Source organism: Oryzias latipes, chromosome 2, assembly GCF_053564925.1.
Source record: "Oryzias latipes strain Hd-rR chromosome 2, Olatipes_Hd-rR_3.1".
Classification (NCBI taxonomy): domain Eukaryota; kingdom Metazoa; phylum Chordata; class Actinopteri; order Beloniformes; family Adrianichthyidae; genus Oryzias; species Oryzias latipes.
The window spans coordinates 38,888,546-38,910,155 of NC_136238.1; the positions used below are offsets into that span (position 1 = coordinate 38,888,546).

General features: G+C 44.1%; 1 protein-coding gene across 1 annotated transcript in view; it reads left to right on the forward strand.

The window, feature by feature from the left end:
• LOC110016105 (NACHT, LRR and PYD domains-containing protein 3-like) overlaps positions 1-17,841 on the forward strand; it is a 35,581-nt gene extending 17,740 nt beyond the window's left edge. Inside the window, exons 10-14 of the mRNA XM_023961995.2 lie at positions 1,960-2,136; positions 5,619-5,795; positions 14,403-14,579; positions 15,307-15,480; positions 15,792-17,841. Of these exons, the coding sequence (XP_023817763.2) occupies positions 1,960-2,136; positions 5,619-5,795; positions 14,403-14,579; positions 15,307-15,480; positions 15,792-16,086 (1,000 nt within the window). The 3' untranslated portion in view covers positions 16,087-17,841. The remainder of the gene's footprint in view (positions 1-1,959; positions 2,137-5,618; positions 5,796-14,402; positions 14,580-15,306; positions 15,481-15,791) is intronic.
• Positions 17,842-21,610: the final 3,769 nt, after the last annotated feature.

Genomic DNA, 21,610 nt, shown 5'->3' on the forward strand with positions numbered 1-21,610 from the left:
TCACACATACTACTGAAAATTTCGATAGAAACGGAAGGCATTTCAGTAGAAACGGAAGTTGGCTGATTATCGCGAGATTTAACGGCAGTCAAAATCTTGCGATAATCAGCCAACTTCCGTTTCTATTGAAATTTTCAGTAGTATGTGAGAAAGGATTTTTGGTAGTGAGTGTTAGAGGATTTTTGATAGTGAGTGTGAGAGGATTTTCACATGTGTATGCGAGAGATTTCACATGTGTATGTGAATGAATTCATTTTCAGTTGTATGTATACAAGCATTTCACTAGTGTGTGTGATAGATTTCATATGTGTTTATGAATGCCAATTCTGAATAATGTCCTACACGGCACCTCATACGTTATCCACTCGTCATTTAACATGTACTATCTTCAGAGGTGGTCCTGGCAAGTTTGACGCCCAGGGTGAAACAATATATCGTTTATTTTACTTTTTTATTAAACATAAGTAAAAAATACTTGCATAGTTGCATTCACAATTAAGATTTAGTTTGTAGGTAATTCACATTAAACTCACTTGCGTTTTCTTTTAGAAGGCTGTTTGGCTTCTGTGCTTCTTTTTCTTGAGCTGAATACAGCCCTGACATGCATTATGAGTGAATAAATTCCTGTCATTTCCGTCGGCTTCATGAATGAACATCAATGGAATGTTAAGGACATATTCCTCCGTTTTTGTGCTTAAGTCTCTCGTAAAACAGAACAAAAAAAGACAAAAGATTATGTATATTTTATCTGAAGCATTAACTGACAACAACAGAGAAGCTTTGATGAAATCAACCAATAAGCTAATTAACAAGACTAGTCTAATTAAGTGAAAACCTTCATTAGCCATGTGACGAATGTTGCTCCAAATTTTCATCCTCCAACAGTAAATCCGGTCTTATTTGGCACCTAGCAAGTTTTGATTTTGGACACTGCTGCATTCCTTTATTTTCTTTTCTTAAGCCTTTCAGAGTGAACTATATCTATACGTAAGGTAATATATTACCTTTGTCGCAATAAATAACAAATTATTCATGAAATTTGAAATATTTTCATGAGCTCATTTTTATGCTCGGAAGTAAGACGACTCAATCTCCGCACCAAACCTTTCGTTCAGTGTGGGTGCCGCCCATTTCATGACATCAATCCAGAGTCGGCCTCGGTAGCCAGTCTGTTTTGCTGACGAAAACAAACAACATCTGAACTTTTGCAAGATTAAATGTACATATATTGAAAATATTAAAGGAAAGAGTATTGCTGAACACCGCTAGCTCCCTGAAAAAAGGGTGGTATGTGTCTAAGGGTGGTGCTGGCAGCGCAGACTCTACCTGGAAGGAGCTGTTCCTCACTTGTCTATGTCCCAATGTGAGAACCCACTTATTTTCATGGGTTGGGAGGGGCTGGTGCTCAGAGAGGAGGGTTGGAGAACCTAGAAAAGCTCTACAGTCAAGTTTGAGAAAAACTAATTGTTAAGATTTTCTTCATTAATTAAATTGATTTTGTTATGATAAATGATATGAAACTGATCTGTTTGAATATTGATCGTGTAAATTAATGATGCCAACCTCATTTTGGGGCCATGTACTGGTTTAATCTCAGAATTTTTTCAAGGACCAGCCTATACCAGGTTGAAAAAGGGTTCTGATAAGTCTTCAGGGCCAAACTGGTATTCTCTGGTATTTCTCTAACACAGAGGAGGATTTTCTGAAAAAGTTCTGTCTAATTTAGCTTTAGTGTTGGAAATTTCCTTAATTCAAACTTGATTTTTAAAATTGATAAGCAGCTCCTCTCCAAAGGCGTAATGCTTCATTTTTCAGGTCTGAAAAAAAGGTTCAGTCCGTAGTTTCAAAATGTCATCCTTCAGTCTGTCATCAGGGTGGGTCCCACCTGACTGAATGGACCAAGTTCCTGGACCTCCAGCTGCATCCCTGCTCCTGAACACACTTTCTGTCTGATTCCAGGTTGACAGACTGCAGTTTGTCAGAGATCAGCTGTGTAGTTCTCAGGTCATCTCTGAAGAAAAATCCATCCAATCTTACAGAACTGGACCTCAGCGAGAACAAGAACCTGCAGGATTCAGGATTTCTTCATCTGTGCGGTTTTCTGGAGAGTCCAGACTGCAGACTGCAGACTCTGAGGTCAGACACCATATTTCAGTTGTGTTCAGATAAATATAATGAGTACAGATGACTGACTGATGACAAGACAACAGAACAACAAGCCCCCCCCACCACACACACACACACACACACACACACACACACACACACACGCACACACACACACACTTTCAACTTACTGTGCTGCTGCTGCTGACTGTGCTTGCTGTGACTCTTCAGTGTCACAAAAACAGGCAGATAGCTGCACTGAATGGGCTGCCCATCTACACCTGGGGGTGGGATCACTCCTGCCCTGGCTTTGGTACATGGCGGGGCCCCGGTCGCTCTGGGTGTTATCCGCTGGGGCTGCGGGGTCTGGAGGGGGGCGTGTGTGTATGTGGGGGGGTTGGGGGGTTGGCCCTGTCCTGTGGGGGGGGGGGGGGGGGGCTGACTGGGGGAGGGGGAGGGCCCAGTATCGGTACAGGACCGTGGAGGTTTAACGGGTCGGGGTATCCGCTGAGGCAATCGGCAGTTGCCCTGGCTGGTTGGCTGCCTTCGGTCCCATCGAGGCCTGAGCAGAGCTCTCCCGGGGTCGGCGCCGGGGGGCGGGGGCTTGGACTTGCTCCGGGGGGGGCGGCGCTTTCTGGCTCCTCTCTCTCTGTGTGGGGTGGGTGGTGTGGGGCCTGGCGTGTCGGCGCTTTGGGGGATGGGACCCCTGGGCTGAGGGGACCTTGCCCCTGTGCTGGGGGGGTCTGGGGGATGGCTGTTTGACCACAGGGGGACAGTCTACCAGCTGTCCCCAATTTACCCCCTTCCTTATATAATCTCATATTAGGGTGAGGGGGTGGGGGTTTAGCGATGCGCCTTGGGGGGGGGGTGGCTACTTGGCAGTGGTCCCCCTCCCATGATTGCCGTATGAAATGGGCCCCCCCTCTCTTGGTTTTACTTGCACCTTAGACGCGTAGGGCCCTTGGTAGGGGGGGTGCTTGGACATCACTACCAGCAACAGTGATGAAAGTCACTGAATTCCCGGAAAAACGGTCGTATCTTCCTGGAAATAAAGACCAGATCTCTACGGATGAAAAACTTGTCTGAAATCGTCGAATTTTTGCTGTATTTTATATATTTCTCCGTGGATCGCTTTCTTTATGGGCGCAGCTATCTTGTCTTCGTCTTCCCGGCCTAATTGACCAATGACGGGACGCTTTAGTTGCTTTCGGATGCATCGACGGCTCCGATTGGCCCTGTCTGTACCACGTAGTCAGCGTGACGTATTCCCGAGAGACCAAAACTGGCGGAACCACGCTAAACTTTCACAAACAAATCTGAAGAGTTTGCGATCAAATTTGTGTTAAAATAATGGCGAGCATCTTCATTATTGAGCGTGGTCACGACCTCAGTTGTGAGAAAAAGATAAAAACAAATTTAAGTGGTCTTTGCTGAAAGACAAATATGGCGATTTTTTTTTATCGTACATTGGCATGTTGGAGGTAAGTAATTGTTGTTCAGAATTTCACCCTCCGTTCTAATACAATTAGTTACGGTGGAAATTATGCAGAGATTATAACATGCTAACTGTCTTATACATTGTTTGAAATTGCCATTAATGTCAAGTCTGTGAATGGTTTGTATGAACCATTTATAGAAGTTTGTTAAATCTGGTCTGGGATCTTCTTCTTCTTTATTTCTTTGATCAGTGCCCCATTGACCAGGAGAACCCCACTTGTAGATTTTCTTGATCTGACTGCAGAATAACCGACCACACTGATCAAAACTGAAACATTTGAATATATTTCTCTATCTAATTTATTTTTATTTCCTAATTACCATGATTCCGTTCAGTTTTGCTCAAAAACATTACTGACATGATTAATTATAAGTATTTGGTCGTTTGGACCCACAGACCCTTAACAAATAATGTTTACAATGTTTAATTTTGTTTGTATGTTTGTTTTTATATTTCCCAGATTACTTACTATTAGTGTTAAATGATTTATTATATTATAGAAAGATAGTTTAAAGCAGATCCCATATTTTGATGTAATTATAGTTTGAGAAAACAGTATTTCTAAAGCAGAAATCGTTTAAATAAATGAGGTTCTTTCATAGAAAATCGTAGTTAATTGTGTTCTTTTTGGCATTTGGGGCTTTGATGTAACTATATTTTAGCAATTGTATGTTTTGCAGCTTTAAGGAAAAGCTTAGATTGTATGATTGTGTTACTTTTAGCAATTATCCAAATTCTTTTTGCAAATTCCACCAAGTCCTTAATGTCAAACTAGGGGTTTGAATGGTAAATCATGATGCTCCATTTAGTCTTCGTTTCTTGATTAAGAAGTGAATAACTAGCTGCCAGAATGTACCAGAATGCATCTAAGACCATGTATTTTTCAAAAACTTTGCTCCGCGGCCGCCATATCGCTCAAAGAAAAGTTCAGGGATTTTTTCCTTGCCTGACTTTCATCACTGCAGCAAGCAGCAGATGTCCTCTTAGCGCCCTACCCGCCAATTTTAACTACACCTCAGACACTTAGGGACCCCAAGTGGTGATGGGACCTCACTGTGAGCAATCAGGAGATGTCCCCTCAGTGCCCTACCCGCCAATTTTAACATCACCCCTTTAGTACACACACCCTTCACTCCTCAAAATATACATTCCAACATAAACACACACACATGCACACAAACACACACACATTTCGAAAGAAAGCTGAGACCTTGGACCATGTGTCCCCTACCCCATCCCTTGTAAAGGGGACTGGGCCCTTGGCAACGGCGGCCGTGTCCCCTGGGTGCTGGCCTCCTGGGCCTGGCAGCCCTCTCTCCACGCAGGGAGAGGGATTCCTGAGCTTTCTGGCAAGGCCTGAAGCCGGGGATCACTTCACACCTGAGCCGGGGGGTGTCCGTGTCCTTGTGGTGTGGAGCATATTTTGTGTCAACATATTTTTGAGAATCTGCCTCAAGGTCTGCCTCAAGGTCTGCCTCAAGGTCTGCCTCAAGGTCTGCCTCAAGGTCTGCCTCAAGGCCTCAAAGTCAAGCTTCAGAACCAGACTGATAGTTGAGCATTTAAATGACTTCATCAGAGTTAACCTCTGTGGATACACTACACCTTACAGCTCTATGATTGAATCTATGCAGAGCCAGGCTTCTCACTTACAGCCAGGCTTCTCACTTACAAAATCTTATACGACAGTTGTGAACGTTTTAAACAAAGTACATGTTTTGTTTTGTTTTAACTTTGAGGTTGTCTGTTGTTCAGTATGAAAAGTGTTAATAAATTTTACCAAATATAAGTAGCTCTCCAATTGTTTCTTTATGCAGAAGTAGCTCAGTGGGCTAAAAAAGTTGGAGACATGATAATGTAGTTCCATTTACAGGTCATCACAATTTTTCAGTCCATATTTTCAAACTGTAATCTGTCAGTCTGTCATCAGGATGGGTCCCACCTGACTGAATTTACCAGGTTTCTGGACCTCCAGCTGCATCACTGCTCCTGAACACACCTTTCTGTCTGATTCCAGGTTGATGGACTGCAGTTTATCAAAGATCGGCTGTGAAGCTCTGGTCTCAGCTCTGAAGAAAAACCCGTCCAACCTGACAGAACTGGACTTGAGCAACAACAACAACTTGCAGGATTCAGGAGTTCTTCATCTGTGTGGTTTTCTGGAGAGTCCAGACTGCAGACTGCAGACTCTGAGGTCAGACACCATGTTTCAGTTGTGTTCAGATCAATATAATGAGTACAGATGACTGACTGATGACATAGCTACGGAACAACAATGTTACATTTATGTGATTTGTTTGTTCTTGTAGTGTCAAATTTACTTTGCTGAAATTTGAGCAAGTTTTTTTTCAAATTTACTCAATTTCCAAGGTACTTTTGTTGCTATGCTGTTGATAAAGAGGGCGGGGTATATTTTTGTTATTCTTAAATCTATTGGATGATGCAAAAGGACGATTGAGAGAGAGGAGAAATTATGACGACAGATGGATCACTGGCAACAGTCCAGTCCAGTCATGAGGTCTCGGAGTGAGCTTAGGAAAAGACCTAACATTCAAACTCCAGACAACAGGTCTGCAACGTGGGAACTTTGAGTTTCTGATCATTCTAGTTGATAAAACTTTTTTCCACCTTTAATTTTGTCCATGGCCTGCATTTCATGCCAGTCCTTCCCCATGCTAATGGAGATAACCGCTTTAGCTAAAGCGCAGCAACGCAACGGTGGACTAATATTTACATCATGAATCTTAAATAGTAAGTACTTGTTGCATTAAGCAAAATTTAGTCAATAAAATATTATTTTCCATATTTTAGTATGAACAGCCCCTTCTAATTATTTATTTTAAGTTTTCAGCTTTACAGTAAAAAACAATATGATAAACATTACAATTTGAATTCGCTCAGAATTTCTTAATACACAAACGTTGAAAGATTTTTTTTTGTAAAATATAAGAACATTGAACTATTGGGAGTGACCAGTATTTTTCTATTTGTTTGTATTTTTGAAATAAGATGCGGCATATGTAAATTAGCATATTGGACCCTCTTTTCCTAGCATAACGTGAACCTGCTTTCTTTGTTGGTCAAATGTACAGTTAGCTCTCAGATTGTTAAAGTTGGTACATCATAGGAAAGCCAATTTTTAGTGAAGCACTTTTTGCTTGTAACCAACAGGGCCCACCAAGTGTTTATCTTGTTTTGACCATTCCTGTGGCATACATCCAAAATAAACAGTTTTAATTTCAAAAGGAAATGTACATTTGAAGATCCTTTGTAATGTTTTATGAACATCAGTCCAGTATGGTTTGAGGAGAGGGTAGTCCCACATGATGTGGACATGATGTGCTCTTTTGTTTCCAAATTTTCTCCAACATACCGGAGGGTTTCCATCATGAGTCTTTTGAGACGGTGTGATAAAGAATCTGATAAACTTTTCATCCAAATTCTCTCCATCTTTGTGAAGCGATACATTTCCATTGGTGTTTCTATATCAATGTCCATTCATCCAGCATTATATTAACTCTGGCCTCTTTCTCCCATAATGTCTTCACATATTCAGTTGAGTGAGGATTCTTGTTTGTCAAAAATGCATTCAGAGCAGAAATGTGTTTTCTAATGACATCACCTTTATATGCCTTTGTAAGCATGTCAACCAGATCTCCTTAAGTTTCAACCTTTATTCCAATCTTTGTCTCTATATAACGCCTTATTTGCAGGTATCCATAGAAGTCCTGCTTTTCAAAACTGTAATTTTCTTTCAACATTTCAAAACTACTAACATTGTCATTCTTTATCAACCTTCAAAATATTGCTAACCCTTTGGCAGACCAATATTTAAAACGAGAATCCAATTTATTCTGAGAAAAATTAGAATCGTAGGCATACCATTTGAATGTTGAGAGGTCTTTTTCTAATTTTAATTTTTTAACTAGGTTTTTCCATATAGAGTGTGTACACTTTACCCACGGATTACAGATATTGTTGATATGTTTTTGGATATTTGAGTCCACCAAGCCTGCTTGTTTGGGAATAGCGAGTAAATTTTCCTCCATGTTTTTCCATTTAGCGTTAAAGTTCACATCACACCAATTAATCACCGTCTTTATTTGAGCTGCTCGAAAATAATCCCTTAGAGAAGGCAGGTCCTACCCTCCTTTATTTTTATGTAATTGTAGCATTTTAAGGCTAACTCTGGGTTTTTTCCCTCCCCATATGAATCATGATGTGATTTTGTCCCATTCATGAAATTGGTTGCGAGAGATGTTTATAGGTTTATGAATTGAAAACCTTAAATACCTTTTTATAAATTTATATTCATAAGTTTTAGTAATTTATTTGTGTTGTCCTACTAATCCATATCAAATTATATCTTATTGTAACCTTTATATATAATTTTTTAAAACAATACATCATAACTTATATACATAAACTTGTGAAACGTCATTTTTTTGTATCACGTAAAGTAAAACTGTTGGCATATGATTATGTATAATGTTGTGATAACAAAATAAAGAGTTTTTGTTTTTCCCTGTGAGCTGACTTGAACATACTGGCTAATATTTGAGTTAACCCTGTACACACACAGACACATGGCCCTGGTTAAGCAGAATGAACTAACAAACAGACTTCTGACAGATTTTTTGTAGGAAGAGGAACCAGAAACAGTTGCCCTCTCTCCTCCTTCATCCATCTTCTTCCGCTTATCCGGGACTGGGTCGCAGGGGCAGCAGTCAAAGCAAAGATTCCCAGACTTCTCTAGCCCTGGTCACTTCCTCCAGTGGCTGGGCCTCCTCCTGTGAGCACTCTTCTGTGGCGTCCCCAGGCCAGCCGAGAGACGTAAACTCTCCAGCGTTTCCTGGGTCTTCCCCTGGGCCTACGCCCAGTGGGACATGCCCGGAGCACCTCCCCAGGGAGGTGTCGAGGAGGCATCCGGACTAGATGCCCGAGCCACCTCAATTGGCTCCTTTCAATGTGGAGGAGAAGTAGTTCCACTCCGAGGTCTCCGCGGTCGACCAAGCTTCTCACACTATCTTTGAGCGCCCAGCCATCCTATGGAGGAAGCTCATTTCAGGCGCTTGTATGCAGGACCTGGTTCTTTTGGTCATGACCCAGAGCTCATGTCCATCAGGGAGTATTGGAACGAAGATCGACCGGTAAATTAAGAGCTTTGCTTTTTGGCTCATCTCTCTTCACCACAACGAACCAAGACAGCAACCACATAACTACGGATGCTGCTCCGATCCGACTGTCAATTTCACGTTCTGGTCATCCCCATTTGTGAACAAGACCCCAAGATATTTAAACTCCTCCACCTGGGGCAGGGACAGTACACCTATCAAGAGGTGGCAAACTACCTTTCTCTGGGCAAGAACCATGGCCTCAGATTTAGCTCTACTGACCCTCATCCCAGCCGCTTTACACTCGGCCACAAACCGCCCCAATGCACACTGGAGGTCCCGGCTTGATGAAGCCAACAGGACATCATCATCTGCAAAAAGGAGAGAGGAAATCCAGTGGTCCCCAAACCAGACCCCCTCCAGCCCAAGGCTGCGCCTAGAAATTCTGTCGATAAAAACTATTGACAGAACCGGTGATAGAGAGCAGCCCCGCCAGAGTGCACTGGGAACATATCTGACTTACTGCGGGCCATGCAAACTAAGCTCTTGCTTAGAGCTCATGTCCATCAGGGAGTATTGGAACGAAGATCGACCGGTAAATTAAGAGCTTTGCTTTTTGGCTCAGCTCTCTCTTCACCACAACGAACCAAGACAGCAACCACATAACTACGGATGCTGCTCCGATCCGACTGTCAATTTCACGTTCTGGTCATCCCCATTTGTGAACAAGACCCCAAGATATTTAAACTCCTCCACCTGGGGAAGGGACAGTCCACCTATCAAGAGGTGGCAAACTACCTTTCTCTGGGCAAGAACCATGGCCTCAGATTTAGCTCTACTGACCCTCATCCCAGCCGCTTTACACTCGGCCACAAACCGCCCCAATGCACATTGGAGGTCCCGGCTTGATGAAGCCAACAGGACATCATCATCTGCAAAAAGGAGAGAGGAAATCCAGTGGTCCCCAAACCAGACCCCCTCCAGCCCAAGGCTGCGCCTAGAAATTCTGTCGATAAAAACTATTGACAGAACCGGTGATAGAGAGCAGCCCCGCCAGAGTGCACTGGGGACATATCTGACTTACTGCGGGCCATGCAAACTAAGCTCTTGCTCCGGTCACGCAGAGACCGGACAGCCCTCAGTAAGGCTCTCCGGACCCCATACTCCCAGAGCACCCTCCACAGGATACCACGGGGGACGCGGTTGAATGCCTTCTCCAAATCCAAAAATCACATATGGAGTGGATGAGCGAACTCCCACAAACCCTCCAGCACCCTAAAGAGGATGCTGAGCTGGTCCACTTTTCCACAACCAGTTTTTTTAATGGATAGCCTGTAAAGTAAAAACTGCAAGAGTCACATTTAGGATCAGCTCTTCCCAGCAGTAAGGTGTTTGGTGTTACGTAGCTTATGCAGTCTTCTTGAGTTTGAGTTCTACATCTATAGGTCTTTTTTTGGTTAGATTGGCTGCCATGTAGAGAAAGGTTTGGAATTCTCCCCAGGTAAATATGCCATGCCCACCTAGATTATGCAGGGCTCTTTACAGCACCCGGACAGCTTTTTCGGCTGCTCCATTTCTATGGGATGAGTCGGCAGGGTGGATCATCCAACTCCAATCTGTCCCATGGCGTGGCTTAGAGTAGTGGCCGAGCTTGAAGTTGGATAATGGCTCGTGGCATGACTGGAGGTTAAGCAAATATTTGTGGCGTGGTAGGTTGACTCCGTGATGTAAAACTGCTCGGGTAGTCAGGAGACTCAGGCGTCCACTTGTGGTTAGGTAATCCTGATGACAAGGCAGAAGGCAGATAAGACGAGAGCAAAAACACATGAACTAGAATTACTAGACGACTATACTATGCATCATCTAGGGCAACAAACTGGCAATGAATACTGGTTCTGGATCTCTTATGCTATCCTAGGCACTTTACCGTTGGGAGTTAGGTCATCTAGACCCACTAGACCAGGGGTGGCTAACCCTGGTCCTCAAGAGCCTCAACCCTGGCTGTTTTCCAGCTCTCCTTAACCAGCTTGCTGTTGATTGGCTGCCTCAAGTGATTTCACATCCTGATTGACTGAACACACCTGATTTTGGTTATCATTATCGAGCAGTCCAGGGAGAACTGGAAAACAGACAGGGTTGAGGCTCTTGAGGACCAGGGTTAGCCACCCCTGCACTAGACAGTGCGCTGAACCTTTTTTCTTCAATGATTTGTGATCTTCGCTGGTGTCCATGAATTACTTGAAATCTTTCCACCTTTATCCACCTTTGTCATGGTAGGATAACATGTCAATGTAAGGGTGGGGTCATCTAAGATAGCACAAGGGTTAAGTAGGTCTGGAGGCATGATGAAGAGAGTGGACACAGCTGATTCGAATCAGGCACCAAGCAGAGGGGGAGGGGGAGGAGAGCTACCAGAGGCACCATGACACTGGCAGACAAACAGGAAAAGATGATCCCCCCACACCTTAAGTCGTACCCTTTTCTTACTTCATCTTTCACTTCATAGGGCCCAAACAGATCAACTGTGGTAAACTAAAAGGGTTAACCTTGACACATTCTCTCGGGAGGAAGGTCAGCCATAATGTGTTGACATTTTTGTCTTTTGTCTTTCTGCACTCCACACAGCTGTCAACCACTTTTTTAGCTAGTCTTCTGCCTTTAACAACCCAGGCCCTTTTCCTCGTCCTCATGAGTGTTCCAGCAATGTCTTCATGGTTTGCTTTGTGTGCTTCTCAGGAGAGGAGCGTTGACACCCAGGAGTTATATGGCAAAAGGGGAACTGGTGTATTGTCCTTATCAAAGTTTTGAATTCTTCCAACACATACTTGAAGTTCCGTTTCCTCATCCTTGTACACAATATCTCTGTATAGCTTCTTCTCTCAGCTGGTCAGAAAGGGGGTTGTCCCAGGTGTCTTTGGTCTCAGCTTCTCACCTTCAGCTTCTTGGAAAGCTTTCCTGACAAGAATCACCCGTTTTTTTTTTGTAGGTGTGGCTAGACCAATTGGGTCATACAGACTTGCTACATGGCTCAGTAACTCCCTTCTAGTTAAGGGGTTTGGAGTTTCCCTTCTTACATCCTCTTCAAGAAGATCTTGTTCAACTCTTACTTTGTTTCTTCTTTTTGAGAAATTGATCGCAGTCATTACATAAAGTTTATCCTCTTTCACCAGGTAGCCAACTCCAAGAGATTTTTTCCTCCATCTCCATTTGATTGGGTAGTATGAAGACTTTATTTTCATTTGCTGGAGGGAGAGGATCTGAAGTTTTATTGTGCCTCCCACTTTGGCCAAATCAGATCCATGGTTTGAGGAAAAACCCTCCTGGTTTCAGCTTTTGTTCAACTCCCTTTATGGTTTCATTGAGGCTGTCCACATTGTTGCTGGACGTCAAAATGTCATAAACATAGCTGTCTTCTTCAACAATTCGTCATTCCTCTTCTAGGTTGGTGAACATTTGAAGGTTTGCAGTTTCTCGCATAGCCAGTTGAGCAATACATCCAGCTGGTCGATCACCCATGTTCACTCTGGTAATGGCGTATTCACTATATTAATGTCCAACTCTGCAAGTAGACCAGCTCTGAAATCATCATTCGCTTCACTAACATTTCTTGCCTCCTTTGTGAGTCTTTTAAACTCCTCTTTCAGTTCATTTTCTCCCATACTTAGGGGCCCTTCTGCTCAGGTAGTTGACTTTAGTGAAAGCCTTTTTTGCCATGGTTCTCTCTTGCTTCAGTTGTTTTAAGGTTCTTCCAAGTTCTTCTTCAGCCACCTATGTATTTTATGATTTGTTCCGGTGATATTGTCTATTTTTATAGTCGACAGATAATTTCTCTGGCTTTATTAGCCATAGTTTCACCGTCACACGTCGGTTTTCAACTTTTGAGTCTTTGGTCGATGGACCATGTTTTCCAAAGGACATGGAATCAACTCAATCACTTATCTATTTTCCTTTGCCTTTGTGTTTATTTTGGCAGGTAGTTGTCTGATATTTGATGAACATGATAGTTTGAAAACCTTAAAAGACATAAGTCATCATTTTAATTGAACATTTCAAAATCTCAACATGTCACACACATATCAAAATAATTTAAATTTAACTTGTGACCAATAACCAGCATTCAACATAAAATATAGTCTTAATTCATTATTAGTCCATACTGGTTGTGTCTTTGGTTTGGTTTCTGGAGCTGGTGTGGAATCAGACCAAACAAAGATGCAGGTGTAAGTTTTTCAGTGATGAATGAGAGGAGTTAAGTGTTTCTTTGTTGTTTACATTGGCATATCTGGCCCAGGTGGAGACTGTAGGTTTGACCTGGATGGAGACATCCCCAATTGCTGAGTTGTTTAACATGACACTCAAACTGCGTTTAGGTCTTCTAAGTCTTTCTGGTCTCCTTCCCCACCAGAGAATCCAACTCACCACTAGGTAATGCTCGATGGACAGCTCTGGCCCTGTCTTTGCCCGGGTGTCCAAGACACGAGGCTGAAGGTCGCCTGAAACAACTACCCTAACCATAACCCTTAATACATCTTAATCTGTTGTTGCTATTTATTTAAGTTCAGAATGATCAAAAATACTCACAGACTTGCTCTTTGTAGACAACACAAAAACATAGGTGGTTCTTTGGCAGCTGGTTGCTGTAAGATAAAGACTTAAACACACAAATCTTGCAAGTAGCAAAAATAAAATACGGCAGTGGACTCTGACCACAGAGAAATGAACATAAAAATCAAAATTACTTACAAGTCATTAAGTAACCACTGGGAAAGTTACAAATAAATAATCAGACAAAAAATAAACAGTTTTTAGCTGTATCTCACACTCAGGAACACTGGAAAGGGCGCAGTTTTTATATACGTTACACACGTAATGCTTCCTCACTACCACGACACACATCCTCGGTCTCTGTTCAATCCACGGAAAAATACATCATGCTGAAATGCCAACAAATAACTCCAACAAAGTAATAAAGACAGGTTTTACACATTTAGTGTAAATTACCTTCAAACATTGCAGATGACTTTTCTTTCATGCAGATGAATCGACAGTGGAGTCAGAAAACTAAACAGGAAGACGACTACCTTGCACTTCTTCAAAATAAATGTTCAGCAGTGTCTTCCGGGACACTGCCCTACTGGCTAAACACAACATTTAAAGTAACAGCACATGAACAGCTACATTGATTGCATAAACAGTTAACATTCACAGGAGGAAAACCATTAAAATACATTAGAACTGTCTTTAAGAACAAACAGTGGGAATTGGCTGGGGCATTTACCACTCTACTACACTATAATGCTGTGATGTTATGCTAACAAGAAGTGCTAGTGCTGTCGCCTAAACCATTTTTGCAGGCCTTATGCAAGCTGACCCGTGCCCCATGCAACACACGATCCCGGGTGGCTGTAATTTTAGTAGGCACAATGAAATGGCAGAGTCCAACGTCCTCAGATTAACCATTTATTAGGTCTTCAAAGAACTCAAAAGAACAGACCAACATTGTAAATTTCTTTACAGGAAATACCCAACTCACTCATGGTTTCAACAAAGCAAACAGAAAACTCCCACAATGCACTCCTGCCACAGGCATCAGTGTCTAACAACAGGGCTGTCTAAGTATTTCTCTTTAACACAGAGGAGGATTTTCTAAGCTAAAGGTTCTTAAAAGGGTTTCTGTCTGATTGCAGGTTGGAGAACTGCAGTTTGTCAGAGATCAGCTGTGAAGCTCTGGTCTCAGCTCTGAAGAAAAACCCGTCTAATCTGACAGAACTGGACCTGAGCGTGAACCAGAACCTGGAGGATTCAGGAGTTCTTCATCTGTGTGGTTTTCTGGAGAGTCCAGACTGCAGACTGCAGACTCTGAGGTCAGACTCCATGATCAGTTGTGTTCAGATCAATATGATGACAAAGTTGTGTTGACCCACAGTGAGCAGTCATGCTACAGCTGGATGCTGCTCTGACAGACACATCCTCCACAAACATCCTCACATTTTCATCCACAAACATCATCACATCATCCATCAAAGCTCCCAGCAGCTTCTGACTCTTCATTCAGAGCTGAAGTCATGGATCAGGGATCAATGTCCAACATTTGCTGCTGACTCTTCCTCATCACTTCCTTCTTCTCTTTGCTTTGATCTGTTGGAGCTGAAAGTCTCTGCTTGAAGGGCTGCAGCAGAGAAGGACTGGAAGATCATCTCCTGAAAACTGGGAGGAAGACTTTCCAGCATCCTGCTGCTGAATTTCTCCCATGATTCAGTGCTGTTTGGAGAAGAGCTGAGCAGAAAGAGGAAGTGGACTTTTTCTGCTGTTGCTGCAGAAACATCAGTTGGTTTGGATGCAGCCACAGGCTGATGTTTGACTTTCACACATCTGGACTTCTTTCCTGAAGCAGCTGCATGTTGTCCTGAATGTTCCTGAATGTTCTTCTTCTCTGCTTCTGCTGGACTCTTCTGATCTGCTGCTGTTGCTTCACATCTTTGGGCTTTTTCTAAACTTTCTGATCTTCTTCAGCTCTGAACTCTTTAGAAGAAGTGAAGGATGAAAAACAAGAACTTTGTCTTTAAACTCAACTCTTTGTTCTGGATTCAGGTTGAGGAGCTGCAGTTTGTCAAAGACCAGCTGTGCTGCTCTGGTCTCAGCTCTGAAGTCCAACCCGTCCCACCTGACAGAACTGGACCTGAAGAAGAACAACATTCAGTCTTCAGATGTTCAGCAGCTCCAGGATCTGGTGGAGAGTCCAAACCCCAAACTGCAGACTCTGAGGTCAGTAGAGGGTTGGAGTCAGTCCAGCTGCTTCCAGATGTTTGGTCCTAAAGTTAGTCTGAGAGCAAAGATGCAGAGTTTCCTGTGAAGCTGCAGCTTCTCAGTGAAGCTCTGAAGAGAATGATGACAGGCTTCAGGACAACAGTCCAACAGCCAATCAGAGCAGCAGAAGCTCCAACAGGTGAAGATGACCGGAAGCTGCTGCTCTGAACAGGACTGAAGCTCCTGCTGCTCTTTCTGTTGCTGTGCTGCATCACTGACTGACAGACCAGGATCAGGAGACACTCCTGTTTTTTTTTGTCTCTTTGCAGATGGACGGGAGAGGACCTGTGGGATCGTTGTTCCTCCTGGAGGAGCAGAGAGGAGCAGCAGCAGCAGCTGGTCTGCAGAGATGTTGTGACTGGACGGTGTTCCTGGGAGGTGGAGAGCAGAGTGATGGAGGAATCAGAGGAAGTGGAGATGAGTGTCAGAGCTGCAGCAGGAACTGATCTGAGATCAGCTCCACTGTCTCTCTCAGCATCAAGTGGACAGTTATTGTGCTGCAGCTCCCCCGGTGGACTGATGGAGAACTGCACTTCCTCTTCTCATTCTAACTTGGAGTGTTGATCTGAAACATGGGTTGGATTCAGATGTTTGTCTCCAGGTCTATTTTTCTCCAGATCCTGGAGCTGCTGAAATTCTTTTCTAGATCATCACTTTCTTCTCTGATCTCCATTTGATGGACAGATGTGAGTTTGGGTTGGACCAATCAAGGATTGAGGGAATCATTGATCAAACAGAACATTTCTGGATGACATAGATCTATGTGTGGGTCAGGGGAAAACACAGTCAGGCGTTGGATCCTGGTTCTGTCTCTGGAACAGGGACAGAACCAGAACTCTGGATCACAGGGTTCTGGTTCCAGATATTTCACACTTGATTTCTGTTCTCCAGAAACTCTCATTGACAAACAAACACAGAGTTTCATTCAGAAACCTCCAACATGGTCATGTGACCAGAATGTTCATAGTGGAGACACGGACAAACGCTGTGGTCACATCACTCACTGGTTTGGATTCAGGTTAGTTGAAGTCAATTTTTCAGCTCTGTGCTTGTTGACATGGTGGCTGGACGTGACATCAAAGCATACCTTTCCACGAATGGCTAAAGAGGGTGTCGAACACACCTTTCAGCTGTTGGAACTCACAATGGAAGACTGTTTTAGAGCTTTCAATCAAAAGGCCACGCCCCCATTTTCATCTAAAGGAACAAAAACTTTTACTTTATTGTAGAAATCAAAGGACATTGGGTCTGTAGGGTTTTACTAACGAAGACTCTAGTAATCAGAGAAAAGAACACTGAACATTTCATATTTTTCTCTGATTCATTACATCATACTTTATTAAAAACTAGATCTGAAACCAGATTCAAATCTATTTAGTCTTTCATTTTTATGGACTTCAGCTTTATTTGTTCTGAATTATGATTTTTTTCCATCATCAGCTGAGCAAACAGATCAGAGCTGAGGCCCTCTAGTGGTAGACATGTGTTACTGTTAGAAGATGTGTTTATTTCTATACTTTTCTACTTTACTTTTATAATATGTGTGTACATTTCTATTTGGACGGAAGACAGAAGACAGAGGGAGAGTAGGTATCAGAGATGGGGGCAAAAAAGGAAAAGGGAATAAGAGGGGACAGGACAGGCCTGGTGCCAGAGGGCGGGCTTATCCAGGAATCAGACTCCCTCAAGAAAGGCGCTACCATGTCATTTCAGTTTCCTGTAACGCAGTGCTTCTCAAATAGTGGGGCGCACCCCCATTCAATGCCAGGGGGGGCGCACAGTAGTGGCAGTTTTTGGAACAGGCAGTACGGGAAATTGCCGGGGGCGCAAATTTACAGGGATGCGGTGGTGACGGCGGCTCAGTGCTTGGAAAGAAAATCTGGCCCACTATTGGTTTACTATTATCTGTTCAGAGAACAGAGTTTGGAACAGCCTGAAACTGTGAATCGTTGTACCTGCAGCTGCTCCAGTCTTTGAGAAGAAAAAGGAAGGATCATGGCGTGCCTTTAGATTACTCAGCTAATGCTAATAATGTCATTCTTTATTAACTATTGTATGCATTTTGACAACGTGTATTCAATGTATTCTTTGTCTTTTTGTCGTTTAGTCGGTGTCAGTATTTGACATACAGACAGCAAGTAATGCAGGATAACAGCTTTATGTTGTTTATTTATGACATCATAAATAAACAATCCATCATTTATAAAAAAAAACAGGACAATGTTTTTTTTTGTTCAGACTAAAAACGTTAAATATATTAATGCTGCTCTGTTAATGTTTCAAACCGGTTTACATTAAATAATATTTCTCAGCAGCAAATGGTTTAGTTGGTCAAAAATGTTTCTTGTTTTAATAATGATTGAAAGATTTTGACAGAGTGGAGGGACTCTGAAACTGGAAACACCACTCCAAGCATCGAGAAGGAGAGACCAGGAACGCATGACAGAGGAGCAGCCATAACAGAATCATGGAGGTCCGGGACGGAACTAGCCAGAACGAAAAAACGAGTGAACGAATGACCGTGGGGAATAACGCACATGGAAAAATACAGGTGGCCCTACAGGGACAAAAATCCCTATCGTCATATAGACTGAAAAGACGATGAGCGACTTGAATGCGAGGGAGTTTATTGGGCAGAGAGGCTTGCATCAAGGAACCATTGAGATTCATGGCAGAAAATGAATCCAGACAGGTCGTAGGACCACAGGTCTTACTTGGATAGAGCGGAACACCCAGGTTCGAAAACAGAGTCGTGACCATGAAGATGCAACGACTGGGGAATAAAGAAGGAAAATTGACCACCAAGAAATCATCAAGAAGATGCAGAATGAAGGGGAGCCCATAGGATTATACAAAGTCCAGCACAGGGCTTCTGACAAAATAGTCAAAAACACGACGACTGTTGTGACAGCTGAAAAGTAACAGAACAAAGAATACTTTCAGCGCCACCCAACGCCAAAGATAGCAGGGATGGAGAGGCAGAACATCGAAAGCATCTGCAATACCCGCCTTTTCTGTCCATGCACTGCGTCTGGTGGAAATAATCATGGAATGACTGAGCAGAACCAGACGGCTGAGCATGCGGTGGTGACGACACGAGGATCGCTGTTTCCAGACCAAATGAATTCAAATGAGAAATGAGATTCAAATGCGGGGAAGACGGACACCCCCACATCAGAAGAAGGGGAACCAACGAGTCAGAAAGAATGGGGGGAAGACATCATGCCGCTGAGAAAAGCGAGAAGAACAGCGAGCATGAAGAACCGGTGACAAACGCAGAGCTCGCAGAAATGGAAGATAAGGAATGGACCGCACACCTGGAACTTAAATAGGACGCTGAACAGGTGAGATGATTAGACTGAACCGCTCGCAGGTAAACCAGGTAAGCACACTTCACAAGTTGCCTGCCTGAAATACTCCCAAGGTCGTTTCTTTCAGCAAATCAAATGCAGCACTCAGGCTCTGCCTCTCTCCTGTTTATGATTGTCCACTGCTGCTCATTTGGCAAAGGTAGGCAATTACCTGGAGGGGTTCGGAGCCCCCAGGTCTTTAGAGGCTACGAGCTGGAGATATAAAATAATTTTAAAACAATATAATGGCCATTATTATTTAAATCTGTAAGTAAATAAATAAAAACGAAATTACATGAAACTGACCAGTTGAAAGGGTTTTATCCTACCCCGTCGTTCTGCAGTATGGGACCATTCTGTCAACAGCAAGTTAGAGAAAGAGACTCTTCAGAGAGCTTTAAAAAAAAAACACCTGTAATCCAGCAGCTATGAAAAATGAGTTTGCACATTTCCAAAAGCAGGAAGACAAAACAAGAAAACGAAGAACAGAATCAAAGAGAAGATGAAGAAGCAAGAAGTCAAGACTGAGAACAGAGACAGAAAAGGAGAGGAAAGGCAGATGGAGGAGCGTTCAGGTTTTGATGACTCTGTATAATGTGTTAAACTCAGGCCAGTATAACTATAATTGGCCCGCGGGATTATATCAAATGTGCATTAAAGCTGGTGTAGGTGCCATGAATTAAGTGTGGTCTTTCTTATGTTAAATGAAATGATAATTTTGTCAATAATTTTGATTATAGGTTATTGTGTAGGTAATCAGCTGGTGGGTCACATAGTTGTGGGCGGGGACATTAATTGACAATAACTCACCTGTGGTTTTTTCCCTGTGTAAGATGGAAGGGGGGGTGAGCTGGGTTGCCGTATTTTTTTGTTGACCGCTTCATACGCTTCATATGCTTTTTTGCGCTACATACGCTTTTGTGCTTTTCCCTTGATTCCTTGTTTTTCTATTTTTGATCATAATATTACAAGTGAATTTAATTACCTTCATTTTCCATTATTGAAAACTACAAAAATACAAACTTCGTTATGCTCTATGGTTTTTGAGCGCGTCATTCAAAACCTGGACCCACCCAGCGTCAGCCTCTCAGGGACTGTTTGGTTTAGTCGCTACAGCTGGCCTGCGGTAAATACGGTACCGCCTATACGACAAATCCCACAATGCTTTGAAAGATGTTTGGAAAGCTCAATGATTTAAATCTTCAGCTTCAAGACAGATACACACACCTCCCTCACCTGGCAGACGAGATCAGCGGATTGACTTGTAAGATGGAGATTTGCAGCAAACGACTTGATCAAGGAAACACTGATTTCTTTGTGAATCTGAGTGAACTTGCTGAAAGGAATAATTTTTGCACCACCACAATAATTTCATGTCACAAAGAACACACGTCTTCCCTGCGAAGATTCTTTCTAAAATATTCCTACACGGGAATGGAGAGCAATGCCCCGTGGGCGTGGCATCCCACTTAAAGGTGAGCACTGCAGGTGGCGAAAAGAGAGGAGTGACAGTGTGTGCTGTGTGCTGCATGTAGCAACAGTGTCGGCAATAAAGAAAGATCCTCCTCACCTTGGCTCCTCTGCATCCTTTCTCGGCGGGACCCCGCCACATATGGTGTCAGAAGTGGGATCGCAGAGGGGCCAGAAAAAGGTGAGGACGCAGCGGCGTGGTGGGGAAGACTCCCCGGCAGCTCAGCGCCTCCTCCAGGTACTCCATCCTCTGAGGAAGAGGGGGTGGATCCGGGTGGCCTCGTCAGAGCATCGGGCCTGGCCAGGGGCCCGAAAAGAGACACTACGGCGTCCAGATCGGCGTCCATGATGAGCGGCGGACCTCGCGGGCAGCAGGGGCGGACCGCCGGAGTGCGGAGTCGGCCGGAGGCGGGACGGGCACACCGCCCGGTTCCACTGCAGCGGATGCGGGCGTTGGAGGCCTGCGCGGAGCTGGACAGGGGGCGGGCCGACGTCTACCGGGCCGTCAGGGGAGTGCTCCGGGAGAGGCGTAACGACTCGCCTGTAACCTGCTGTCGGCGGCTCCGATCGGCTGGGGTGCCATCCGGGAGGAGACCAGCGGGGGCGTGTGGCCGACGGAAGGGCCTTAGCCGAGGCTGGGAACGACCGGAGCGGCGCACCGAGGAGCGGGTCGGAGGGATCGCCATCATCATGGAGCGGCCCGTGCATCCATCCGATGCGAGGACGTGGGTGGAGGAGCACGCGCCGGAGGACAGTCCCGCTGATGCCTGCGGACCAACCGGACAGGGCCTCTACATTAGGCGAGGGGCGCCTGCGGAACGGGTTGGTGGCTCGGCGTGGGCTTGTGCGGCGGCGAAGGGCTGGACTGGATCGCCGCACACCGTCGATCTCTCAGAGGAGGGGGATGGTGTGACGGTGTGGCACCGTCAGATGCCGAGGGGGGGCCACACCGTGTTTTATTGTTTGTGTAATAATGTGTTTTGTTATTTATTGTTCATTATGATTACCACCTGTGGTGCCACCTGGACGGGAATGGAGAGCAACGCCCCGTGGGCGTGGCATCCCACTTAAAGGTGAGCACTGCAGGTGGCGAAAAGAGAGGAATGACAGTGTGTGCTGTGTGCTGCATGTAGCAACAGTGTCGGCAATAAAGAAAGATCCTCCTCACCTTGGCTCCTCTGCATCCTTTCTCGGCGGGACCCCGCCACACCAGACAACAGTGCTCAATATGACTGGCTGAGAGATCCATCAATGCAGCAGCAACTGCT